Raw genomic sequence first — 24,556 nt, forward strand, 5'->3', positions numbered from 1 at the left:
AGGTTATGATGATAGTATCTTTTCTCAAAATGAGCCAAGCACTATGGCATGTCTTGTGGTTTGGTGATTTCAGGACACAAAATCACATCTAAGACATGACTGATGAATCTTTTGAAGGATGAAATTGATTTGATGTTAGCAAGAAAGAGGAACTAATTATTTTTATGATGTAGACTTTGGTATAAATGTTCTGGAATTAGGGGAATAAAATCTACAACAGCTAACTAACACTTGCAGAAATGAACATGTAGGGAGATTTTATAACACAGAGTTGAAAGATAAAGAACACATGCATACACGAATACTCTTGAATGATTCTCCCAGGAGAATATCTGTGTCCAGCTCTCCAAAACTGTATCCTTTTTCTTTCTGAATATAATGATAGCCAAGTTCCAAAGAGACTGAATTCACTATTATTCACGTGAAATTTGAAGCATAAAGCAATGTAGAAGACATTACAATTAATGACACAAAGATTCTTTTTACACATACCGAATTCTTTCTGTTTCACTGTTAACTATGGGCTTTCCATCTTTAAGCCACTGAATAAGTGGGGTGGGAATGCCATTTGCACTGCAGACCAGCTCAACATTTTCCCCAAGAAGGACACTGACTTCACTTGGAATCTCAGCATCAGCAACATTTGGAGGAACTTTGGAGAAATAATTAAGACTTTCATTATCAAGGCATAAGAATGCAAATTCTATGAATACAACAGAATCATAGAACAATATGCCATTTTTATGTCATATTCTTCCTAGATTGTGGTTCAAGATCAAACTCTTGCCATTGTCAGAAATTACTTGAAAAATAAGTATAGGAATCACTTCAATATTCTTTTACATTGTAAGTTGATATAATTATTTAGTCATAGGGGTTGGTGACAAATCTACCTCATGGGCACCCTTCTTGGCCAGAGAGAATCACTCCTGATTAAAGCCTCAATAGATAGCTCAGAATTAATACAGTTCAGGAGAATCTGTCTTATAAAAGTTTAGCATAAGTCTGAGAAAGGTATCTGAATTGAGTATTTCTCTATGATACAGTTTAAATACTATTTATTCTGAACAACAAATAGCTTATTATTCAAGATTCAATCATCTCTATTTCTTTTACTAGCATCTTTCTTCCTCACTTTAATGATTCAATTAGGAAATAATGGATCATAAAAATATTGACAATTCTATTAGAAACACATTTGAATTACTCTTCTTAATAATTACAGTGGTGTGGTTCATATAGTGGAGGCAGTTCACACCAACTTGCAAGAGCCAGATTTGCATATCTTTACAACTCTGTGTTCAGTGCCATCATTTCAAGTGGTAGCTTGAAATGGGCCACTGTGAAAATACTCACACCACAGAACCTGACAAATGACTGGTTCCAAGTCAAGACCATTTTATTTGCAGAGTCAATTGTTAGACATTTACCAACACACCACTGCATAATCTTCCCAAAGCTCATTTCAGTCGTCCAAAAGATAATAATAATTACACTAAATTTATATTTACCAAAGAAGTTGAATCAATAAGAATGCTAATGAGACATCCCATAACAAGTGTCGAATACAGGAAAGCAGGCTCTTGGGTAGCTCAGTGGTAAAGAACCCACTTGCCAATGCAGGAGATGTGGGTTCAATCCCTGTGTTGGGAAGATTCCCTGAAGAAGGAAAATAACAACCCACTCCAGTATTCTTGCCTGGGAAATCCCATGGACAGAGGAGCCTGGCGGGCTACAGTCCATGGGGTCGCAGAAGAGTCAGACGCAACTTAGCGGCTAAAACTACAGCAAAAGAATAGCATGGACTGGCCTCATGTACATATATGGCCTCTATATAGTCTTAAGACACACACAAAATGTCTGGTAAAAATCTTTGATCGTACACATACTCCATGACTGGCATATATTATTATTAATGCATTAAACATAAATTAGGCATGTAATTTCTGACACTGAATCTCTGAATGGCTGTATTTCCTTTTGTGCTTCTAAAATCTTCAGCATTACTAGTTGGAAATACCACTGATACTCATAAACTAATTTTGATTTTTAATTTCAGTTTTTAGGTGATGGATTTTAATCTTACTGCGGTGATCATTCTGCAGTATATACATATATAAAATCATTATGTTGTACACGTTACACTTGTATAATGTTGGTGCGTGCTCAGTCACTACATTGTGTCCAACTCTTTACGACCCCATGGACTGTAGCCCCAAGGCCCCTCTGTCCATGGGATTTCCCAGGCAAGAATACTGGAGTGGGTTGCCATTTCCTCTTCCTTGTGATAATACAAAGATTATAGAAGGTGATTTATTTTTGGAAATTTTAGCTATAAAGATTATAACAATCCATCCCAGGATTGAACCCACGTCTCCTGCATTGGCAGGTGGATTCTTTACCTCTGAGTAAAGAAAGGGAAGCCCTATACAATGTTACATGTCAATTATATTTCAATAAAACTGGAAAAAAATTTTGATTTTTCTGTGGTTTCAGCAGAGCACACAGCAAGTAAATAGTACATATTCACAACTGCATTGGACAAACTTAGGACAAAGTCTTTTCACAAAACTATAATGAAATTGGAAAAAGCAAGCATTTCAACTTGGTTTCAAGTTAGACTTTCATTTCAATTTAAAAATTAGGCTGAAAATAATACCCAAAGGTTTGCTGAAAATCAAAAGGATGCAAGTTCTCCCTGCAGTGCTCAATTCTATGCTGGAACATAACAGATGCTAAGTATTTAATTAAGTTAATTAAGTATTTCTTGGATAAATCAATGCTCTTTAGTCTCACCTCCAATTAGATTCATGATTATTTAAATGTACCCATTCCTTGACCAAGTAATTAGGACATATTTAATCTCTTCATGAGATAAATCTTACTTATCTATATAAATAGAAAGAGACTCTATAGGCTTAGTATCAAAATAAGTTATTCCAGCTTTAAGTGAACAAGTAAATACACCATAGGAAGGTACACATTTCAGGACACATGAAAAAATAGATTTTGAAATTTCTACTGTTCTTCACATTTATGTCCATTTTCATGAAAACACTACCTACTGGTAAATGTAGGACAGAAAATTCACAGTATTTTTTGTTTATCTAAAGATATTTTGGGGACTTCCCTGGTGGCCCAGTGGTTAAGACTTCACCTTACAATGCAGGATGTACAGGTTTGATCCCTGCCTGGGAAGCTAAGATCTTAAATGCCTTGTGCCTCGTGACCAAAAAAACAGAACATAAAACAATAGAAGCAATATTGTACTAAATTCAATAAAGACTTAAAAAAATGGTCCACATAAAACAAAATATTTTAAAAAAAGATGTTTTGTAAGTCAAATCATTATGCTGTGTACTCTTAAATTATATGGTTCTTTACATCACTTAAATCTCAATAAACTGAAAAGACTACAATATCCAAAACACACAAAAGAGATATTTTGAATCAATTATAAATGATCTGTTTAGATATACACTTATTTTGTAGTATAAAAAGAATGGAATAAGGAAACTGAAGACAGATTCGAGTGTACCCCACATACCTTGAATTGAAAGAATGTAATGTTTCTGTGCTTTCCCCTCCATATTTGAGGCAATGCATGTATAGTTTCCACTATCTGAATGTTGGGACCTGGCAATTTGGAGTTTTCTTCCCCCAGACAAAATATGAACTTCCAGTGAGCCAGAATTTTCTAGCGGTAGAAACAAAGCAAATCATAAAAAAGCTTTTAACATCTCTACAATTCACCATAAAAATGTCTGACTTTATGTGATAAATGTATTTCTTAAAGGTCCTCCCTTTGTACTTTGATTTGAAAGGACAGCCTTATTTTTTGAAAAAGACAAGGAGAAAAATCTCTGTAAAATGCAGACTCTTTTGTAGGTTTATATTATAGTACATTAGGCTTTCTGAACTAAACATAGCTATGTGCACAATACTGAACGTGTGCTAGTTTATTAACCTAATGAATGAGGTGCAAAAGAAAACAATCATAAGAAATGCACAGCTTCATTACCTATGGGTCTGTGGTTCTTCAACCATGCTATGGAGGGAGGTGGGATTCCAGTAGCATCACATGTTAAAGTAACAGGATTGCTGACTGTCTCCACAGTGACTTCATTTTCAGGCCCTTCAATACTGGGTGGCACTGTAAAAAGAAAGAAGAAAATCATGTGTCCTCATTAAGTTAATTCAGGACACTTTCTTTCATTTGCATATCTGGGGGAAAAAAAGACTTGTATTAGAGGCAGATGCTCACCATATACATTGAGGTGGAAATTTTTATCATCCCGTCCTGCTACATTTATAGCTCTACATACATACTGGCCTGTGTCAGATACCTAAAAGAAAAAGATACTATTGTATGTGTTCCATTAAGTTACAGATGACCAATCACACTGTTCGAGTGTAGATTAAATCATCAGTCATCTTTATGCTCGAATGCCCCAGTCCTAATTGCTTTCTACAATCCTGCTTTTTCTTTTAAATGAAAAAATGAAGGGAATGGCATTGATGATGTTATTTTTTTTAATGACAATTTTTAGTGTAGTAAAGGAAAGATACAGCTTCCAATTCTGTCTTCCATAATCCCACCAAGGAGTCACGCACGACACACAAACAAGAATAAAAGATGCACCTCAGCTTTTGTGATGCGCAGCATTTGTCCATCGGCCAAAATCTCCAGCCGAGCAGACTCTGTTAGCATCCGTCCATTCTTATACCAGGTGATGACTGGAGGCGGAACAGCATTCGATCCACACTCCAGTGATACTGAGGTCCCCTCTCTTACATTAACTACAGAAAGAGATTCGCTTCCATGATCTTTAATGCTTGGGGGCACTGAAGGAAGAAAATAAAAAAACAGAGGTTTTGTTTTTTCCATTAAGATGCTCAGATAGAAAATAGCTAATACCAGTTTGAAAATGAAAGACTCGTATGAGAAGAGCATAAACAAACCATAAACAGTCAGGGAAACTTTTTTCTTGCTTTCCCCAGCTTGGTTGATAGCTACACAAGTGTATTCACCACCATCAGATACCTTGGCCCGGATAATTTGCAAAGTTCGACCACCTGTGGGCAAATATAACGCAAATTGAAGAGTGGTATAGAAATTGTTGTAATAACGAGTTTATCAATAAGATAAATGACAAAATATATCCTTTCCCTTAGAGAGAAATCTATATATATTAATAGAAGCATTTCATATACAAAATGAAAGAATTTAATCCGTTTCCTTGGATCCTTTCATTATTACTTACTCTGAAAGTTAAAGTGTTAGGCACTCAGTCATGTCTGACTCTTTTTTGTGACCCCATGGATTACAACCCACCAGGCTCCTCTGTCCATGGAATTTTCCAGCAAGAATACTGGAGTGGGTTGCCATTCCCTTCTCCAGGGGATCTTCCCCACCTGAGGGATTGAACTCAGGTCTCTCACACTGCAGGCAGACTCTTTACCATCTAAGCAACCGGGTAAGCCCATTACTTACTCTACTTCCTTCTAAAAGAAGAAATTAATAAAAATTTATCTCCAGTAACCAAATGTGGATAACAAAACTGTTTCATACAGATTCTTCTGAGTAAACAATAATTTTACCATAGTCAGTATAAGTTAAGTATTTCTGGTTTAAATCTCCCACAGTACGGAAGTGGCTATCATCTGTTAGCCAATTTATCTACCCTCCAGGAGCTTTAGTACTGATTAAAAACAACCAGTGAATTTATCCAATGAAAGCACTATTTCATAAACTTATCATCCCCAAAGGATTAGTAAGCAGTTCTGTTCCTAAATTTCATAATTTTTTGAAGCAGACCTTGTTGCTGTACATTCCCACTCAACTCATAAAAGTCTACACAGTTTCATCCTAAGGGCCCCAAATGGCTAGAGAGGCATTTAACGTGAACAAATGAATGTAGCAAGACAAAAGTCTGGAAAGAGACTAAGTTGAAATTCCATTTGTATTAAAAATAAAGAAAAATGAGAAAGTGTCACCTACGTTAAAAGAGTACTAAGTTCCTTACCAGGCACAATGAGAGCATTTGTGTTTAGTTTGATAGGCTGTTCATTCTTGAGCCAGCTGAGATCAGGAGGTGGAAAACCAGAGACCTCACAGGTCAAAGAGATGAAATTGTTCACCACAACAGTGAGATTTTCAGGGTTAGGACCAATGACACTTGGAGGAACTATAATAGTAAATATATTAAAAGTGAAATATGTTAATATTAAACATATTAAAGTGAAAAATGATATTATCAATAACACATATCCAATTTATTAATATAAGCCTAACCACTGTACTCTGCTAAAGCACTGAGTTAATGATACTAATTATTTACCTTTCTTCTTTGAATTCCCTAACGCCTTCATCAAATTCACGTACATCAGTTTTGTTTTTCCCAGTTGAAAGAAAATACTAGAATTTTCAAAGGCAGAATTATTGTGCATTTTATTTGTAAAATGTTGGAAGTTCTTAATATGGCTTTGTCAATGTACAAAGATCTAATACTGCTTTTTATTAAATATATTTGAATATTCTGGCTTTTAATATTACACCCTTAAAGTTTTTATTTTCTTGCTTATAGTAATACTAGACATTTTATTTTAGGGTGTCATCTATTTGTAAATTATACAGGTAATTTCAACAATGTAAAAATAAATGACTTTCAAGATGAGCAAAAAGTTTAAGAAATAAACAATATAACATCTTATTGTTCAACACCAAAAAAGAATTCCAAAAGCAAAAGCAGTACAGAAAAAAGTGGAGTAAAAAAAAGATTAATAATGCAATGACAATTATGCATTAAAACACACGTTTATGGAACAATAGATGTTTTTATAAGAACACAGGCATAGTGAAGGAATAACATTATGGATTCAAATGACTTCTGAAGTGCAGATGGGGTGGGAATAGAAGTGAGGAATGGGCATTAAAAATGAGTGAATACATGAATGAATGGATAGATTAATAAAGGCAGAGATAGGTCTTGCTCAGGCTAGCGAAGACAGTAAGACATGAGATAAAGAATGTAACACTCTATTTTTATATTATACTCTCTCTATATATTATTCTCTCTACATATTATATTCAGATTGGGACTTTAAAACAGCATCAAAAACAAATAAAAAAAGATCAAAATGACAAAATTGCTTTCTAAATATTACTATCAAATTTTTGATCACTAATTTTCATAACCATTCATTTATACTTACTTCAGATGCTGTACTAAGTGCTGATGCAGTACAAAATATAACAGATTATATCTATAAAGAATAATTTGGTGGTAGTGACATTGAGGAAAAAAGTGACCGATAACATTTTTTTCAGTGGTTATGCTGTGCCAGGCACTAAACACTTCATAATGCCATTTCTTTGAAAGCTCCTAAAACTTATGTGTTAGATACAGTTCTTATCCTCTTATTATAGATGAGGAAGCTGAGACAGAGAGAGGTTAGCATCTTGCCTAAGCTTTCACAATTACTGGGAGAGATTGGTGTCTGGCTTTAGAGCCCTATTCTTAGCCACCATCTGATACTGCCTTGTAAATACAAGTGTGCATGCTTAGTTGCTCAGTCATGTCTGACTCTTTGTGACCCTGTGGACTGTAGACTGTCAGGTTCCTCTGTCCATGGGGTTCTCCAAGAAGACAGAAAATGGGGGTATCTTCCAGAAAGACAGCATGGCATATACAATGGTCCAAATGGGGAAAAGAATATGGCACCAGAAGGCTGACCTGACCAGAGTTTGAAGAGCAAGGTTGCTGGGGAGTTAGGCTGGAGAGTAGATAAGATATAAGGACTAAGTAGGATCAAGTCCTACGAGGTCTTCTGGGCATCATTAAGAATACTGAAATATAGCCCAAGGAAAGGAAAGCAGAAGAATGGTTTACTCAAAAATTCACTTAAAAGATACCAATCTGGCCACAGTGGAGGGGACTGGTGAAAAGGCTAAAAGGAACTCAGAAAGACCAGTTAGGTGACTATTGTTGTGATAAGTGCAAAAGATTATGGTGCTATGCTCAGGATGGTGTTGGAAAGAACAGAAGAGTGAGTGGATCCAGGGTGTTTTGTGGGTAGAATATCCGGGACTCAGTGCTTTGGGTGTGAGGTTTAAGGAGGAGGAGGAATCAAGGATGACATTCCTTTTCCTGGTTTCAACAGTGGGAAGACGGTGATTCCCTTTACTGAGACACAGATCCCTGGAGGAGGAACACATTCTGGAGAAAAGGGAATAAGCTCAGTTACATACACATGGTTTTACGAGTGACTATCACACGTTTGTATTGATAAGAAGTAAATATCTGAATAGAAGAGTCTAGAGTTCCTGAGGGGGCCCTGGCTGGAGATAAAACTTTGCAAACTATCCACACATAAATGGTATCTGAAATTTGGGGATTCATGAGCTCACATGATGAGTGAGGAAGAGTTTGAAGAAATGAAGTTGAGGGCTTAGAAAAATAAGGAGTAATAGTCAAGTAGGAAGGGAGGAACTAACAAAGCAAACAGAATGAGAGATTGGAAAGGAAAGATATAAATAAGGGATGTAGGTGTCACATAAGCCAAAGGAAGAGAAATTTTGAAAAAGATGGTCAAATGCTAGAGAATGTCAAATGCTCAAAAGTAAGAAAGATAAAGCCTGGAAAATGCTTACTGGATTTTTGATGTCATTTCATGAATTCAGTGAGCAGCTTCATTGGAGTTGTAGGGGTGAAATCTGGTGAGTAGCGGTGGGAGGAGTGAGCAGGAGTGAGGAGATGGAGATGGAGACAGTAAATATACACAGTGATTAGAGAAGGTTGTTTTGAAATCGGGGGCAAAGAGAGGGAGGCAGCTGAAGGGAAATACTAGGTCCAAGGGAGAGTTTCTTATTTTTATTTTTTAAGAGGGAAGAGAGAAGTAAATTTAAGTGCTCTTGGGAAAGAGCCAGTAAAAGTGTGAATTTCAATACTGGAGAGGAAGAGAGGAGACTGGGATTTCTGAGGGGGTAGTGGCAGGGATCTAGGGCCAAGTCAGCCTTTGGAAGGCAGAGGAACTCTTCCATTCTGTGTTGTAACAGAAGGAAAGAAGAAATGGCAATATCAGACACAGCTGATATTGTCAATTTGATGGTAGGAATTAGAAGTGGTTTCTGCAATATGCCTTCTCTTTTCCCTGTAAGACAGGACGTAAGGGTATTGACTGAAAGTGAGAGGTCGGCTGTGATTGACTGAATGTTTGCATCCCCCCAAAATTCATATACTAAAACCCTAACTCTCAGTGTGATTGTATTTGAAGATGGGGTCTTAAAGGAAGAGGTGACACATAAATGACGTCATAAAGGTCATAAACCTGATCCTACCAGATTACTGTCTTTATAAAAATAAGACAGCCGAAAGCTTCCTTGCTTTTTCTGTCCATGTGTGCTTGTGGAAGGGCCTCATGAGGACAAACTGGTCGTCTGCAAGCCAGAGAGAGCCTTCATCAAAGCTGAATCCTGCTGGAACCTTGATCTTGGACTTTCCAGCCTCCAGACTGGGGAGAAAATGAACTCCTGTTGTTTAACCACGTAGTCTCTAGTATTTTGTTAATGGCTGCCCGAGCTGAGACAGGGGCCATCTGACGTTCGAGAAGGTGTGAGGGTCACTCTGAAGTAGAGACATAAGGATGTGCCCCAGCCAGTATAAAGGGCTTATTTCAAGCAGCACCTGTGAATTTATAATGCCAATATTCCTGATGCCAAGAGTTTCTCCAGCCAGGGTTACCTACCTGGGTATAGGTACGGAATTCAGTTGAGAGGTAATACAGGAAAGCAGCTAAGCTTAAAGCCTCTGGAATCAGACTACCTGAGTTAAAATCCTGGTGTTGTATTTGCCAGCTGTGTAACTTTGGCCATGTTACTTTATCTCACAGAGGCTCATCTTTTTCATCCATAAAAGAGATATATAATAGGACCAACCACCTGGGGTTGAGATAATTAAGTAAAATAACATAAATAAAAACACCCGGCACATCATCTTGTAGGGATCAAGCAGTTAGTATGTTGCATTGCTATATGTGGAGCTGAGCTTTTATTAAGCAAGAACACTGAGAAGACATGGGCTAAGAGCAGTAATTGATACGCTGGTCAACGAAGGTCAAGCTGGATGTGAAGGAAAGCAAAGACACAGAGGGTTGGAAAACACTGGAGGTCAACAGACTGAAGGTTAGAGACCAGCAAGAACAAGCACTGTTGGAAAACAAATGGTATGGTTTCAGGGAAGCAATTTAAATGGTTTCTCCCCTACATGGATTTTCCAGGATTTAATCCAATATGAAGTGTGGATTCCTATTGCAGTCAGGAGATCAAGACACCGTGAACTGGCAAAAGAGGAGACCCCTCCTGTCCCATTCTTAACAGTAAACACTAACGGCAGCTGCCTCTCAATTCATGCAAGGTCCCCAATTCAGATGATTCTGCTGTACATTAAGAAGAGAAACTGGATATGAAGGAAATATAATCAAGGGACAACAAATATTTATTTACCAACTACCATGTCTTTAGGTTTAGGAAGACCAAGGTCCATAAGAAATAACCATTTGTCTACAGCATTTATAATACAGTTATAAGACAGAGGTGAAGATACAGACATATAAAGATAATAAGGTAGCATCTGTAACTACTAAAACTGGGGCTTTTACACGATGCTTTTGACCACATAAAGAAAGAAAAACGAATCCTGCCTTGGGGAATCAGGAAAAATAATCAACACTTTTATTTTTCAACATTTATTCTACTGTACTTTATCGATTAGAACGTATACTTTCACAATGATTATTATTATTTAATTCTTTCTGGGAAATCATAATACATTATTACCATTTTGGTCAGATTTACTCAACAAAAGTTTCTAAGCACTGGGACTGCAGAGATAGCACTGCCTCAAATCTGTTACACGGCATCAGTACCAGACGTTGCTAGACGTCAATACTTCCTACATATCGCACCACAAAGAATATCCATCGTGCTAAATAAAAGTCTTTTGAAAGAAGAAATGTTTGACTAATGTCAAATTTCTGCTATTTTCAAAATGAGCTAGAATTTGGTATATGAATCACATAGAGTGAGAGTAAGCGAAAGTTGCTTGGTCGTGTCTGGCTCTTTGGGACCCTACGGACTATACAGTCCATGGAATTCTCCAGGCCAGAATACTGGAGTGGGTTGCGTTTCCCTTCTCCAGGGGATCTTCCCAACCCAGGGATAGAACCCAGGTCTCTTGCATTGTAGGCAGATTCTTTACCAGCTGAGCCATGTGAATCAAACAGTTAAAGAAAATCTGTTACAATAATTGTTCACCATTTCCAATTTAATATTCTGGAAGCAGCTGTGTGTCATGAAAATAAAATTATTTATGGTTGACATCCAACAGCATTTTTAGCAAAAGCAAAAAAAAAAAAAAGTATTTATGGAGTGTCTAGCATTTATCGAAAACTTAAAATCTGATAAATGAATTAGATGTATGGATGGTTCTTAGGAATTATTTAACTACACAAAGTGACTTTTTCTTCCTTGGGGAGTGTATTAAGTTCTGGAGGGTGTAACTCAACATGAATTCTATAACTGAGGATAGAAACTGGTTCCAATCAGGCCCAGTGGGTAAATTTTCATGAGTCGAAGAGCTATTTTTGGTTCTTACTTCATATAAACTTATATTCTTTGGGATTTCAAATTTTGATTTTTTTTTTTACTTTCAAATAAGTAGGAGTAACTACTTTGTCTTAGGGGACTAAAATAATATAAAAACAGTCTTCCTAAAAGATTTGTACTTTATAAATCCCACAAGCTGTGGTAAGAAAGAAAGAAGGGGAAAGATTGAATGAATGCTGGCTCCACACATGTTCAAGTTAAAAAATAGGAAATAAGCCTACATAATCTAAAACACAGTTTTCCTGCCTTTTCAAGCATACTCTAACAGATGTTTTTGGAACTGAGCTCTTACCATGAACATTGAAGTTAAAATATTTTTTGGCACTTCCAGCTGTGTTCTCAGCAACGCACACATATCTGCCGATATCTGTTATTTGACTATTTAGAACCTAAAGGGAAAAATGAAGCAATTTCAACTAAAACTTTTTAGAAAGCAACTTGTCAATTTTAAGAATAAACAATCCATATTCTTCCTAGTTAATACCAGATAAACATAATAAAGAATTTTTGTATGTAGCATGGCTGATGCTGGTTTTTATGAGGTCAGTTAAATAAATATTTATAGAGATTTCTAATCAGAAAAGGCAATTTTGTACATACTGGCATATTGACTAGGAAAAGTCCGAAGTCCTTCTCCCACTTCCCCATCTATATCCCTGCCCATGTGACTACATCACTGGAAATTCCTCCCATCAGGAAGTAGGATAAAGATGTAGAATTTGTGTTGGCCTTGTGACCAGCTTTGACCAGCAGAGTGTGATGGATGTGACAGTGTTCCATTTCAAACCTAGGCCTTGTGCGCTTCCCCTCACTCATCTGGAAGCCTGCCACCACTCTGTGAGGAAACCAGGATTAGCTGGCTGGAAGGTGAGAGATCACATGGGAAGGGTCATCCTAGTTATTGCAACTGAGGCCCCAGAAACGTGCCAGAGCCCAGCTAAGATCAGCAGAGCCACTAAATTCAACCCATAGTATGTAGACACTTGAGTAAGCCTTGCCCAAACCAGAAATCACCCATTCAACCAGAAGGCTTGTGAGCTGAATAAATCCCTATTGTTTTAAGCTGTTCGAAGTGGTTTGTTTTACATAGCAAAGAGTTAATATAGTAGCTATGTTTTTAAATTATGCAGACATTTCTATCGATCTACATATCTTTTAGCTCTAGCCAACAGAAATATTTAAGCATTTAGTTAGAGGTTGTACGTGCATCAAATAGAAAAAGTCATGATGTTTAGAAGATACTTAGAGAATTCAAGATTATTTATAAGCAGTGAATCGCATACTTTTTTTTTTTTTAATAACTCCATGAGATATGTTCTGGGTTGGATTCCTTGATGCTTAAATTCTTGGGCCTACAGAACATCATTAATATGTTCAAGAAATAATTTCTTAAGTTGTGTCCTAACAAAAGAGTTGGTGTTATTTCTACAAGTACCTATCTTTCTTTTAGGACACTTGAAAAAAATAAGACATACCCATTAGTGCATAGTAATTCAGGATATTTATATGGTTTCCATTATTATCAACTCTTTGCCAACAGAGGACAAATTTTAATCTACACAGAACTTTATACCATCTAGAATATTATCAACAGAAATATACAATAAAAAGATTATAATAATTCACTTATAATTTTATTTTTAACACAGAGGCCATATTACAGTAAATTTAGGTGTATGTGTGTTGAATGTACAGATGAATTCTGGAAATATTCACATAAAACTGTTAACAGTCGTCACCAGTGACAATGAGAAAAGAATGAGGAAGAATAATTGTATTTTATATGCTTTTTATGATGTGTTTTTTTCATAAATGGGGACTGAAGCCCACCAGGCTCCTCTGTCCATGGGATTCTCCAGGCAAGAATACTGGAGTGGGTAGCCTATCCCTTCTCCAGGGGATCTTCCTGACCCAGGAATCGAACCGGGGTCTCCTGCATTGCAGGCAGATTCTTTACCAGCTGAGCTACCAGGGAAGTCCACAAATATTTATAAACCAGTACAAATTATTTTTAAAAGCAAAAAGTCAGTGATTATAAAATACAAAGTCAAATAGCTATTTTAAAATTAGATTGTTTACTGTTACCTGAAGAATTCTCCCACTAGATAGAAATTTATGACGCTCATCTTCTAGCAAGGGCTGCCCATCTTTTTGCCAGGAACTCCGTGGTGTGGGACTGCCACTGGATGAACACTCCATCAGCACACTCTTGTTCACCAGCACGGTGACCTCTTCAGGGAGATCACCATTTGCTCCCTTGATAACTGGTGGCACTAATAAGTGATTGAAACAAAGAGAAAAGACAGGAAGCAAAGTCCTTTCTAAATTATTCTAACTTTATGACAATTTTTAAAAGTTTGGGATAAGAAAGAAGCAAAAGTTGAAGAAGAATCTATGATCCTGATGTAACATTTTACATTAATAAATTAGGGTGCTGATAAAAATTATGTGAATTTGGGTTTATTTTTTTCTTCCCCACCTATCCTGGACTTCCAAAGTTTGCTTCCCATTTAGGTTAACACTGATTATTAACTTTCCGCACCACCCTCACAGACTTCCCTCCCCACCCTTAGGTCACATTATAATTTTCTTTTTTTTTTTTTAATCTCTGATCCCAGGTTGATGAGGGTGGGTGCAGAAAGCAATGATGAAGCCAAGTAGCTCCAACTTCAATGTTTGACTGTCTATCACACCCCTCCCCATGGTGGAAATGTCTAATGTTCTCTGTTTCCCATGGGCCCAAAATACCACCCAACCACTGTTTCTCTTATTCTCATACTTAAGGAAAGGACTAAATACATTTGACATGTGTTCCCACATATCCTTTCTCACCATCTCAAGGGATGGCAGTTCACTACCATGGAAGGTAGTGAACCCTAGTTGACCCCTCTTGGTTTCCTGACTGCATTTTTCACCTATTCTAAGACTTGCTCCATCAATCTTGTCCCTTCCTCCCATCTGCACACACACGAGAAACTTTAACCTGTCCCTGTCTGTTGGAGCATTTTCCTTCAACTATAAGCAAGTTCAAAACTCTCTGAAAGATATTATTTCAAACAAGCTGTTATCCTACAACTCAATTTCATGTCTTCCTGCCTTTTCAAAATCTCGTAAGTGTAGTCTATATTTGTTTCCTTTTCTATCTGATTATTTGCTCAGTATATATCCTTCTGTTCTGTGGTTGAGTACCACACCATACTAAAAAAAAAAATTGATCTTTTGAATTTCACCAATGATTTTTTAGTTTCAAAGCCAAATGACCTTTTTTAGTTTTCATTTCCTTAAATTTGCTTTGTTCATAGTGATGCTTCCTAAAGCCCACTTGACTTTGGACTCCAGGATGTCTGGCTCTAGGGGAGTGATCACAACATCATGGTTATCTGGGTCATGAAGATCTTTTTTATACAGTTTTTCTGTGTATTCTTGCCACCTCTTCTTAATATTTTCTGCTTCTGTTAGGTCCATATCATTTCTGTGCTTAATTGTGCCCATCTTTGCATGAAAATTTCCCTTGGTATCTCTAATTTTCTGGAAGAGATCTCTAGTCTTTCCCATTCTATTGTTTTCCTCTATCTCTCTGCACTGATCACTTAGGAAGGCTTTCTTATCTCTACTTGCTATTATTTGGAACTCTGCATTCAAATGGGTATATATCTCTTTTCCTTTGCCTTCAGGTTCTCGTCTTTTCTCAGCTATTTGTAAGGCCTCCTCAGACAACCATTTTGCATTTTGTATGTCTTTTTATTGGGGATGGTCTTGATCCCTGCTTCCTGTACAATGTCACAAACCTCCATCCATAGTTCTTCAGGCACTCTGTCTATCAGATCTAATCCCTTGAATCTATTTGTCACTTCCACTGTATAAGTGTAAGGGATTTGATTTAGGTCATACCTGTATCAAAGGTGTAGTGGTTTTCCCTACTTTCTTCAATTTAAGTCCAAATTTTTCAATAAGGAGTTCATGATCTGAGCCACAGTGAGCTCCTGGGAATTCCAGCTGAGCTATTTCAAACCTTAAAAGATGATTCTGTGAAAGTGCTGCACTCAGTATGCCAGCAAATTTGGAAAACTCAGCAATGGCCACAGGACTGGAAAAGGTCAGTTTTCATTCCAATCACAAAGAAAGGCAATGCCAAAGAAAGTTCAAACTACCTCACAATTGAACTCAACTCACATGCTAGCAAAGTAATGCTCAAAATTCTCCAAGCTAGGATTCAACAGTATATGAACCAAGAACTTCCAGTTGTTCAAGCTGGATTTAGAAGAGGCAGAAGAGCCAGAGATCAAATTGCCAACATCCATTGGATCACTGAAAAAACAAGACAGTTCCAGAAAAAACATCTATTTCTGCTTTACTGACTACATCAAAGCCTTTGACTGTATGGATCACAACAAACTATGGAAAATTCTTAAACAGATGGGAATACCAGACCACCTCTTGAGAAATCTGTATGCAGATCAAGAAGCAACAGTTAGAGCCCTACATGGAACAATGAACTGTTTCCAAATTGGGAAAGGAGTACGTCAAGGCTGTATACTGTCACTCTGTTTATTTAACTTATATGCAGAGTAGATCGTGTGAAATGCTGGGCTGGATGAAGCACAAGCTGGAATCAAGATTGCTGAGAGAAATAATAACCTAAGATATATAGGGGACATCACCCTTGTGGCAGAAAGCGACGAAGGACTAAAGAGCCCCTTGGTGAAAGTGAAAGAGGAGAGTGAAAAAGCTGGCTTAAAACTCAATGTTCAGAAAACTGAATGTTGGCATTCGGTCCCATCACTTCATGGCAAACAGATGGGGAAAGAGTGACAGATTTTCTTTTCTTGGGCTCCAAAATCACTCCAGATGGTGACTGTAGCCATTAAATAAAAAGACACCTACTCCTTGAAAGAAAAGTTATGACCAACCTAGACAGCATATTAAAAAGCAGAGATATTACTTTGCTGACAAAGGTCCGTCTAGTCAAAGCTATGGTTTATCCTGTGGTCATGTATGAATGTGAGAGTTGGACTATAAAGAAAGCTGAGCACCTTAGAATTGATGCTTTGCAACTGTGGTGTTGGAGAAGACTCTTGAGAGTCCCTTGGAATGCAAGGAGTTCAAACCAATCCATTGTAAAGGAAATCAGTCCTGAATACTCATTGGAAGGACTGATGCTGAAGCTGAATCTCCAATACTCTGGTCACCTGATGCAAAGAACTGACTCATTGGGAAAGACCCTGATGCTGGGAAAGATTGAAGGCAGGAGGAGAAGGGGACAACAGAGGATGAGATGGTTGAATGGTATCACTGACTTGATGGACATGAGTTTGTACATCTCCGGGAGTGGGTGATGGACAGGGAAGCCTGGCGTGCTGCAGTCCATGGGGTCGCAGAGTCAGACATGACTGAGCAACTGAACTGAACTGAAATTTGCTTTAGCATTCCATACTAAACCCACTTCTTGATAACATTTTCTATGCCTTGGATTCTATGATTTCATAGGTTACATAAACTCCTCAGATTGTTCCTCCTCTAATTTACTTTCTTTGTCTTGTCTCCTACTTGTAAATGATGCTACAATGATCTTCTTGATCTTCTACTCTATCTATAACACTTTCTGTTGAAAAATCTCATGCCTCTGAATATCACTTGTTTGTGTACAACTTTCAAACCTATATTCTTAGTTCAAATCTCCCTCCTGTGTTGTAGTTCCATATTTCCAATGTCTCTTTCAACATCTTCCTGAGTATCTTGGTACCATGCTAAATTCGACATATCCAAAACAACACTGATTTCATTCTTCTCAAGTCATGTTGTTTCCCTAAATCTTCTATTTTTATTACTCTTTCTATAATTTTCTCAATCACACAGGACAAAAATCTGTTTCATCTTATACTCTTGGATAAGTGCCTACCGCTTCATATAACCTAATCACTTCCTCTATAAAAACTTTCATACCAACTGATTCCTATACATTCCCACTGCTACTTCTCTAGCTTATCTCCTTCTAATGAAAACATCTACTTTTTTCCTGCTTCTACTACCATCCCCTCTCTTTTCCCTTAAAGGTACAATACTTCTACTCTCAGTCCATGCATTCATAACATGTCTGTGTTCCAAGGGTGGACATATAAATTATGCTTTAGCAGTGAGGCCTCTTGGCCTCTGTAATTGGTTCAGATATGGATATGTGACTCATGTTTGGCCAATTAAAGCCACGGAGATCCAATTTTAGGATTTCAGTTGTAAATACTGGGAAAGAAAAGCAAGCCAAGATAAAGTTCAGTGGATCTCTTCTGAGTCACAGAAGTTAGACATGATTGCTGCCTGGGAGTTTTCAGGTTCATGAATCAGTAATTCTCTCTCTCTCTCTTTTTAAAAATTTAAGCCAGTTTCTTATTTGATAGTTCAGGCGTACTAACTAAGGTGCTCTCAATTTGTATACGACAATTCCCTGGGAGAATTATCAGTTTCTGATTATGTCTCTAAAATGCTGAGTGTGACATCATGCAAACATTAGTCCCTCAAAAGACTTTTGAGTGAAAGAATGCATCATAAACAAAAAAGAAACAAACAAACTCACAGAGTACACGAACATCATACTGAAGGGAATCTTCTCCAGCCTCGTTCACAGCCACACACATGTATCTCCCAGCATCTTCTACTTTAGCCCGAGGAATTTGTAACACTCGCCCTCCTGAAAACAGATCCCAATACATATGTTTACTTCTCTAAATCTTAGAGTGAAAGTGGTCATAAACAGAGATATAACTTTTCAGGTCTAATGACTTCCTTACATTTTCTTTTAAGGCTCTTCATCCAGTGTTCCAGTGTTAACCCCACATACCACATTTATACCAAACAGTGCATTACTGAAAAGTGACCCAGCATATAAATGAGACCTCCTGAGAACTAAAGAGCTTGCATAGATTTTCCTCAAGGGAGGAATGTTGCTCTATGCCCTGCTCTTGTTCCATGTGGAATGCTGTTATGTGGTGACTTCTTGCTTTTACATAAAATTCTAAACACATGTGAGAGGAGCCCAGCAGGTCACCAAGAGTCAGACATGACATACTGACTAAAGGATAACAAACAACAACAACAAAAGAAGTTTACACTGTTGGAGACAAGGACTGATTTGAGCAAATAATAGCCAAGGATATAAAAGGTATAAAGTATACCATTATACATATGATTTTCAAAGAATAATATATTTTCAAACTTTTCATGATGGTGTAATTTCAAACAGAGAAAAGTCACAATATTTATATAAAATTTTATCTATATTTATCAAGTATTTATATTTCAATACATTAGTTTGAGTTCTGTCATATATATGTACATATTAAGTTTTATTTATATATATATATAAATATATAATACTCTCAAATGATTTAGAAAAAGATTACATATATATATATAAAATTTGAGAGCAAATTGTTAACATGTTTCCCCTTTACCCCTAAATACTCACAAATCTGTATTTCATAAAACAAGGATAATCCCTATATAATGATAGCATCCAGGCCCATCACTTCATGGCAAATAGATGGGGAAACAGTGGAAACAGTGGCTGATTTTATTTTTCTGGGCTCCAAAATAGTGCAGATGGTGATTGCACCCATGAAACTAAAAGACGCTTACTCCTTGGAAAGAAAGTTATGACCAACCTAGACAGCATATTAAAAAGAAGAGACATTACTTTGCCAACAAAGGTCCATCTAGTCAAGGCTATGGTTTTTCCAGGGGTCATGTATGGATGTGAGAGTTGGACTGTGAAGAAAGCTGAGCGACAAAGAATTGATGTTTTTGAACTGTGGTGTTGGAGAAGACTCTTGAAAGTCCCTTGGACTGCAAGGAGATCCACCCAGTCCATCCTAAAGGAGAACTGTCCTGTGTGTTCATTGGAAGGACTGTTGTTGAAGCTGAAACTCCCATACTTTGGCCATCTGATGCGAAGAGCTGACTCATTGAAAAGACCCTGATGCTGGGAAAGATTGAGGGCAGGAGGAGAAGGGGACGACAGAAGATGAGATGGTTGGATGGCGTGACTGACTCGATGGACATGGGTTTGGGTGGACTCTGGGAGTTGGTGGATGGACAGGGAGGCCTGGCGTGCTGTGGTTCATGGGGTCGCAAAGAGTCGGATACGACTGAGCGATTGAACTGAACTGAATGATAATATAATGATCAATATGTAGAATCAAGAAAAAAACTACTATTGAACCAGAGTCTATATTCAAATTTCATTATTATTATATTATCTTTTATATCTATTTTTTTCCTAAGCTCAGATCCAATATAGGATCACATAGTATATCTGGTCATCATTTCTATTTAGTCTCTTTTTTTTACTCCAAGATTCTTTTATTTGAGATAAAGTTTACATACAATGGAAGGCACTGGACTTTAAATGTATAGTTTGATAAATTTTGACAAGCCTATTTGAATGTTTGCTAAAAGTAAATAGAAGCCTTGAAAATATTATTATTCCACAATTTAAACATCTCTTTTTCCATCATAAACCATGTAATAACTGAAATATCTGAAACTAATAATCTTTATGATTGATTTATAAGAAATGCATTTAATAACTGAGTAGTAACTATTTGCAAATATACTTTAGAATTTATCATTAATAATGTACAGAAACAGAGCTGATTATTTCATCACACTATATAGAAAAATGGAGGCACTTGGAGCCAAAGACTTTAACTTGATAGAATGATTCCATAGTATATCTGACAATTAAAGGTGTTCTATCCTACGTCAAATTTTCAGCCTAGACTCTCCTAGCTTGAAGGTACATAGATACCAGTGGCCATAAAATCAATCAATTCGACTGGTCTTATGGAGAAGGGCAAGGCTCCCCACTCCAGTATTCTGGCCTGGAGAATTCTATGGACTTGTATAGTCCATGGGGTCACAAAGAGTCGGACACGACTGAGTGACTTTCACTTCACTTCAATAAATGAAAAGTACATCTGACAGAGATTCAGATTTTCACCCTCTTCCTAGCAGTGTTTACCTGGCAAAATCAGTACTCTCTCACTTGAGGTGAGAGGGTGGCCATCTTTATACCACGTCAGTGTAGGCGCGGGAGCAGCGTTAGTCTCACAATAGAGAGAGATGGGATTGTTGATGATCACGTCCTTGGCTTCACCTCTCCTGCCAGTATCCACCCTGTTTCCTATTTCCCAGAGCTTCTGGAAACTTGGAGGAACTACGGAGGAAAGACATGAAATTTTGGACTCATGGAAATGACAGTGTCAATCCATTAAAGAAAGAGCTTGGCTCGTATTTTCACAAGAGCGATTTGTACATGTAATAAATTAGACAATGTGAAAATATTTTCAAGTACTTATACACCTACCAACTCGGCCCATAGCTAAAATAAAAAGTAGCAGACCGAAGTCAGAGCCGGTTCTCCAGTGAAAAAGCAAGAGTATGGAGCTCAGAATGTTGTGCTCATGTTCTGCTTGCCATTCCTGTTCAAAGGATCTAGCACTTAGAAGATAGATTGTCCTGCTCTTAGGAAGGACCTACTCTTAATATAATAAACATGGCTAAAGAATATGATCATAGCAGGGAAAACTAATTTCAAGAAACCATTAAAAAATATTGGCTCAGTAGAGCATTTCCCAATGATTTGTCTTATTAAGAAAGCCAAAGAAGTTATGTAGCCAAGATTAAAAAGTGTATTAACAAAAATAAAGAGACATTCTCAAAGTTTTCTGGGTGAGAACCGTGAACTAAGAAAATAATTTATCTTATTTAGTATTCACAGTTCTACAAGGCGTTAATTTTAAAAGTGAAGAAAAAGGGGCTTAAAATATGTAGGTAACCCACCAAGTCACAAAGCTTGAAGGAGCCTAAGTCATCAGATTCCAAGTCTTACTACTTTAAAATCTGATATACTGTTACTCTGGCATTCTGATAAACTTTACAATATAACGTTAGGGGAAAGCTAATGTAACAGAGAAGTATGTATTGGGTGATTCCAATTTATAAATAACATACAGATTTACAAAAATATATCAAAAGGAAACACACAAAAATAACAGAAGTAACCCTGAATGACAGGATTATTTTCTGCTTTGTTATTTTTTTGAGACTAAGTTTTCAATAATGAATTTATATTATTATCAACAGAAAAAAAAATACTAAAGCAAACCAAGGCAAATCTCTTTGTCATTGCTTTGCCAAATCATACAAATGAAATTACATTTACTAAGCATATTAGTATTACCTTGTATATTCACATCAAAATCCAGCTCATCTTCACCTGCAACATTAGATGCCACACACGTGTATCGTCCAGTGTCCGATATTTGAGCCTCCTTGATTTGAAGTGTGTGTCCACCCGCAGCAATGGTAACATGATCATCTGATTTAAGGGGCTGTAATTCAATTATAATAATGTTATCATTAAGTACTCCAATAAATCCTCTAGGGGGCCATGCAGTTGAGAGTTTTTATGATTCTTTAACAAAAATTAAAATGTAGGTCAAATAGAAATACCCAAGACAACAATAACTTAATTTACTTTGAATAAGCTGATTATTTTTGAGCAATCATGTCTTTATTTATTGAAAATTGTAGTTCATGTAGTATATATCTGTGCTAGGTATTTCTGGGTGGTGCATTTATAAACTATTTATGATGAAAAATGTTCTTAAGGTATCATATCTATGTTGGAAAAAAAAAATGACTTCAGCTGATCCCACACTGTAGTGAAGCATCTCTTATTATTTTATAGCAAATCTAGAGTTTTTTAAAGAAAGATTGAAGACATTAGCATAGCCTGATTAGATTTAAAAATCACTATTGCTCATTCAGAAACATCTTTACTTAATAAATGAAAAAATTTAACCTTGAGATATTTATATTATGAGGGTTTACTGATAACATTAGCTACATTTAATAGGACATTTCTCATCTTTTAAACATTCTGTATATACTAAATTCCCTCTTATTTCTTGAAAATTTTAGTTCTTGGCTCACTGTTACTCCTTCCAATGATTTTTCTCATAATTCTTGGTGGTTTCAAAGCCCACATAGACAGCCATCCAATGCTTTGTGCTCTCAGCTCCTTGAATCTTTTTAATTTTTTTGGTCCCAACCCTCTCTCAGTCACTCAATAGGAGAGTTATACCTAGAACTTGATAATTATCAATAATCACACCTCTTCATAATCTCAGTTTCAAGTTCTCACCTTCTGACCACCACCTCTTAACTTTCTAACTCATTTGCTATAGCATCCCAACTCCCATAATTTTTTGTTGACACAGGAGGACCCAAAATTCACTGAACTTGCAATCTTTTCACAATCACTCACTCTCCTCCTGATTCAGAGAAGGTCTATTATGGCAATCACTCCTTGCATAAACTTGCATTAAAAAAAAAATCAACTCCTTTCACCTTCTCCCTTTATTTTATTTGCCTAGCAAAACCCTAACCTTGATTGATACCAGTCTCTGTCCATTCTCTACATCCCTGGGTCTACGCCAGTAACTGTCCTCTCTCACGTGCGTCATCATCAGTTGCTTTGTGCCCACTGCATGATTTCAGTCAGCATACAACAGTATAATTTCCGCATTAAAAACACTTTATTAGACTGCAGCCTAACTCCATATTTTTCTATTCTCTTTTATAGCCAGGGACTTTAAAAAGTTTTCTACATTTTCTGTCTCCATTTCTCTCCATCTCTTCTTGAATCCTGCAATAAGACTTTTATCATTTCTACTTGACTGAAACGATATTGTCAAGGTCATCAGTGACATCTATGTGGCTCAATTTACTGGTCAGTTTCTCAGGCTTTATTTTACTTGATCAGGGGTATTTAACACAGTTTAACTTGTCTTAATTTTGACAACTCTATTTCCTTATCTTTTGGGACACTTCACTCCCTGCCACCCAACCTCTACATGGAGGAGCTCCCCAGGGCTTAAATCCTCGGACCTCTTCTCTTTCCACCTAATCTCACTCTCCCATAGATCTCATGCAAAGCTTGTGACTCATCTCTTTCCCTCACATCCTTCTATCACCTTCATCCAAGCAACCAACTTCTATCTCTTGGACAATGGCAATAGATTCATTTCTGGACTTCCTCTTTCTTCAACCAGTAAAGAAGCCAGTGCAATCTTTTAAAAATCTTTTAAGTCAGTTCATTTCACTCCTGTGTTCAAAAATCTCCAGAGGCTTTCCATCAGTATAAGGCCCACAGATCTGTAAGCATTATAATCTGCGCCTGTGTGCTGTCGCTCAGTCCTGTCTGCCTCTTTGCGACCCCGTGGACTGTAGCCCGTCAGGCTCCTCTGTCCATGGGATTCTCCAGGCAATAATACCGGAGTTGGGCTGCAATTTCCTTCTCCAAGGGATCTTCCCAACCCAGGGCCTGAACCTGCATCTCCTGCACGGACAGGCAGATTCCTCTTCTTTTTTTTTAATTTAAATCTATTTATTTTAATTAGAGGCTAATTACTTTACAATATTGTACTGGGTTTGCCATACATCAACATGAATCCGCCACGGGTGTACACGTGTTCCCAATCCTGAACCCCGCTCCCCAGGCAGATTCTTTACCACTGTGCCACCTTAGCTCTTAGTATGATCTGACCCTCTGTTAATCTTTTGCTCTCACCTTCCTTTGTGTCTCCATTGATCGCTGCACTGCAGCCAAATGCCTCAGGCCCTCTGTCCCTTGCCAGTCTCTCCAGAATATTTTCCTCTCAGATATCTTATGTCTGCTTCCTTCAGTTTCTTTGAGTTCAGCTTAAATATCACCTTCTCAGTGAGGTCTTCCCTAGATAAATAGGAGATCATACTCCTCATACTTCCTATTCTTTCTGAATTTTCTCTGTAAAATTCACCCTTAAGCACTGTGTGCTTACTTTTTGTTTAGTT

At 37.1% G+C, this 24,556-nt stretch overlaps 1 protein-coding gene across 8 annotated transcripts in view; it reads right to left on the reverse strand.

The window, feature by feature from the left end:
• HMCN1 (hemicentin 1) overlaps positions 1–24,556 on the reverse strand; it is a 537,476-nt gene that overhangs the window by 122,315 nt on the left and 390,605 nt on the right. For 7 of the 8 annotated variants that reach the window (XR_015143096.1, XR_015143097.1, XM_086343341.1 and 4 more), the window contains 12 exons: positions 21,900–22,050; positions 20,679–20,873; positions 18,234–18,347; positions 13,751–13,938; positions 11,958–12,054; positions 6,027–6,188; positions 4,963–5,076; positions 4,643–4,845; positions 4,265–4,346; positions 4,022–4,153; positions 3,548–3,697; positions 493–652 (listed from right to left, as the gene is read on the reverse strand). Coding sequence is in view for 5 of the 8 variants with exons in the window: in XM_086343341.1 (XP_086199467.1) it covers positions 493–652; positions 3,548–3,697; positions 4,022–4,153; positions 4,265–4,346; positions 4,643–4,845; positions 4,963–5,076; positions 6,027–6,188; positions 11,958–12,054; positions 13,751–13,938; positions 18,234–18,347; positions 20,679–20,873; positions 21,900–22,050 (1,748 nt within the window). In the remaining 3 variants the exon portion in view is untranslated. The remainder of the gene's footprint in view (positions 1–492; positions 653–3,547; positions 3,698–4,021; positions 4,154–4,264; positions 4,347–4,642; positions 4,846–4,962; positions 5,077–6,026; positions 6,189–11,957; positions 12,055–13,750; positions 13,939–18,233; positions 18,348–20,678; positions 20,874–21,899; positions 22,051–24,556) is intronic. The other variant, XR_015143098.1, reaches the window with a different exon arrangement.

Source organism: Bos grunniens, chromosome 16, assembly GCF_055505025.1.
Source record: "Bos grunniens cultivar Pamir isolate PY7600 chromosome 16, Bosgru_T2T1.0, whole genome shotgun sequence".
In the NCBI taxonomy this organism is placed as follows: domain Eukaryota; kingdom Metazoa; phylum Chordata; class Mammalia; order Artiodactyla; family Bovidae; genus Bos; species Bos grunniens.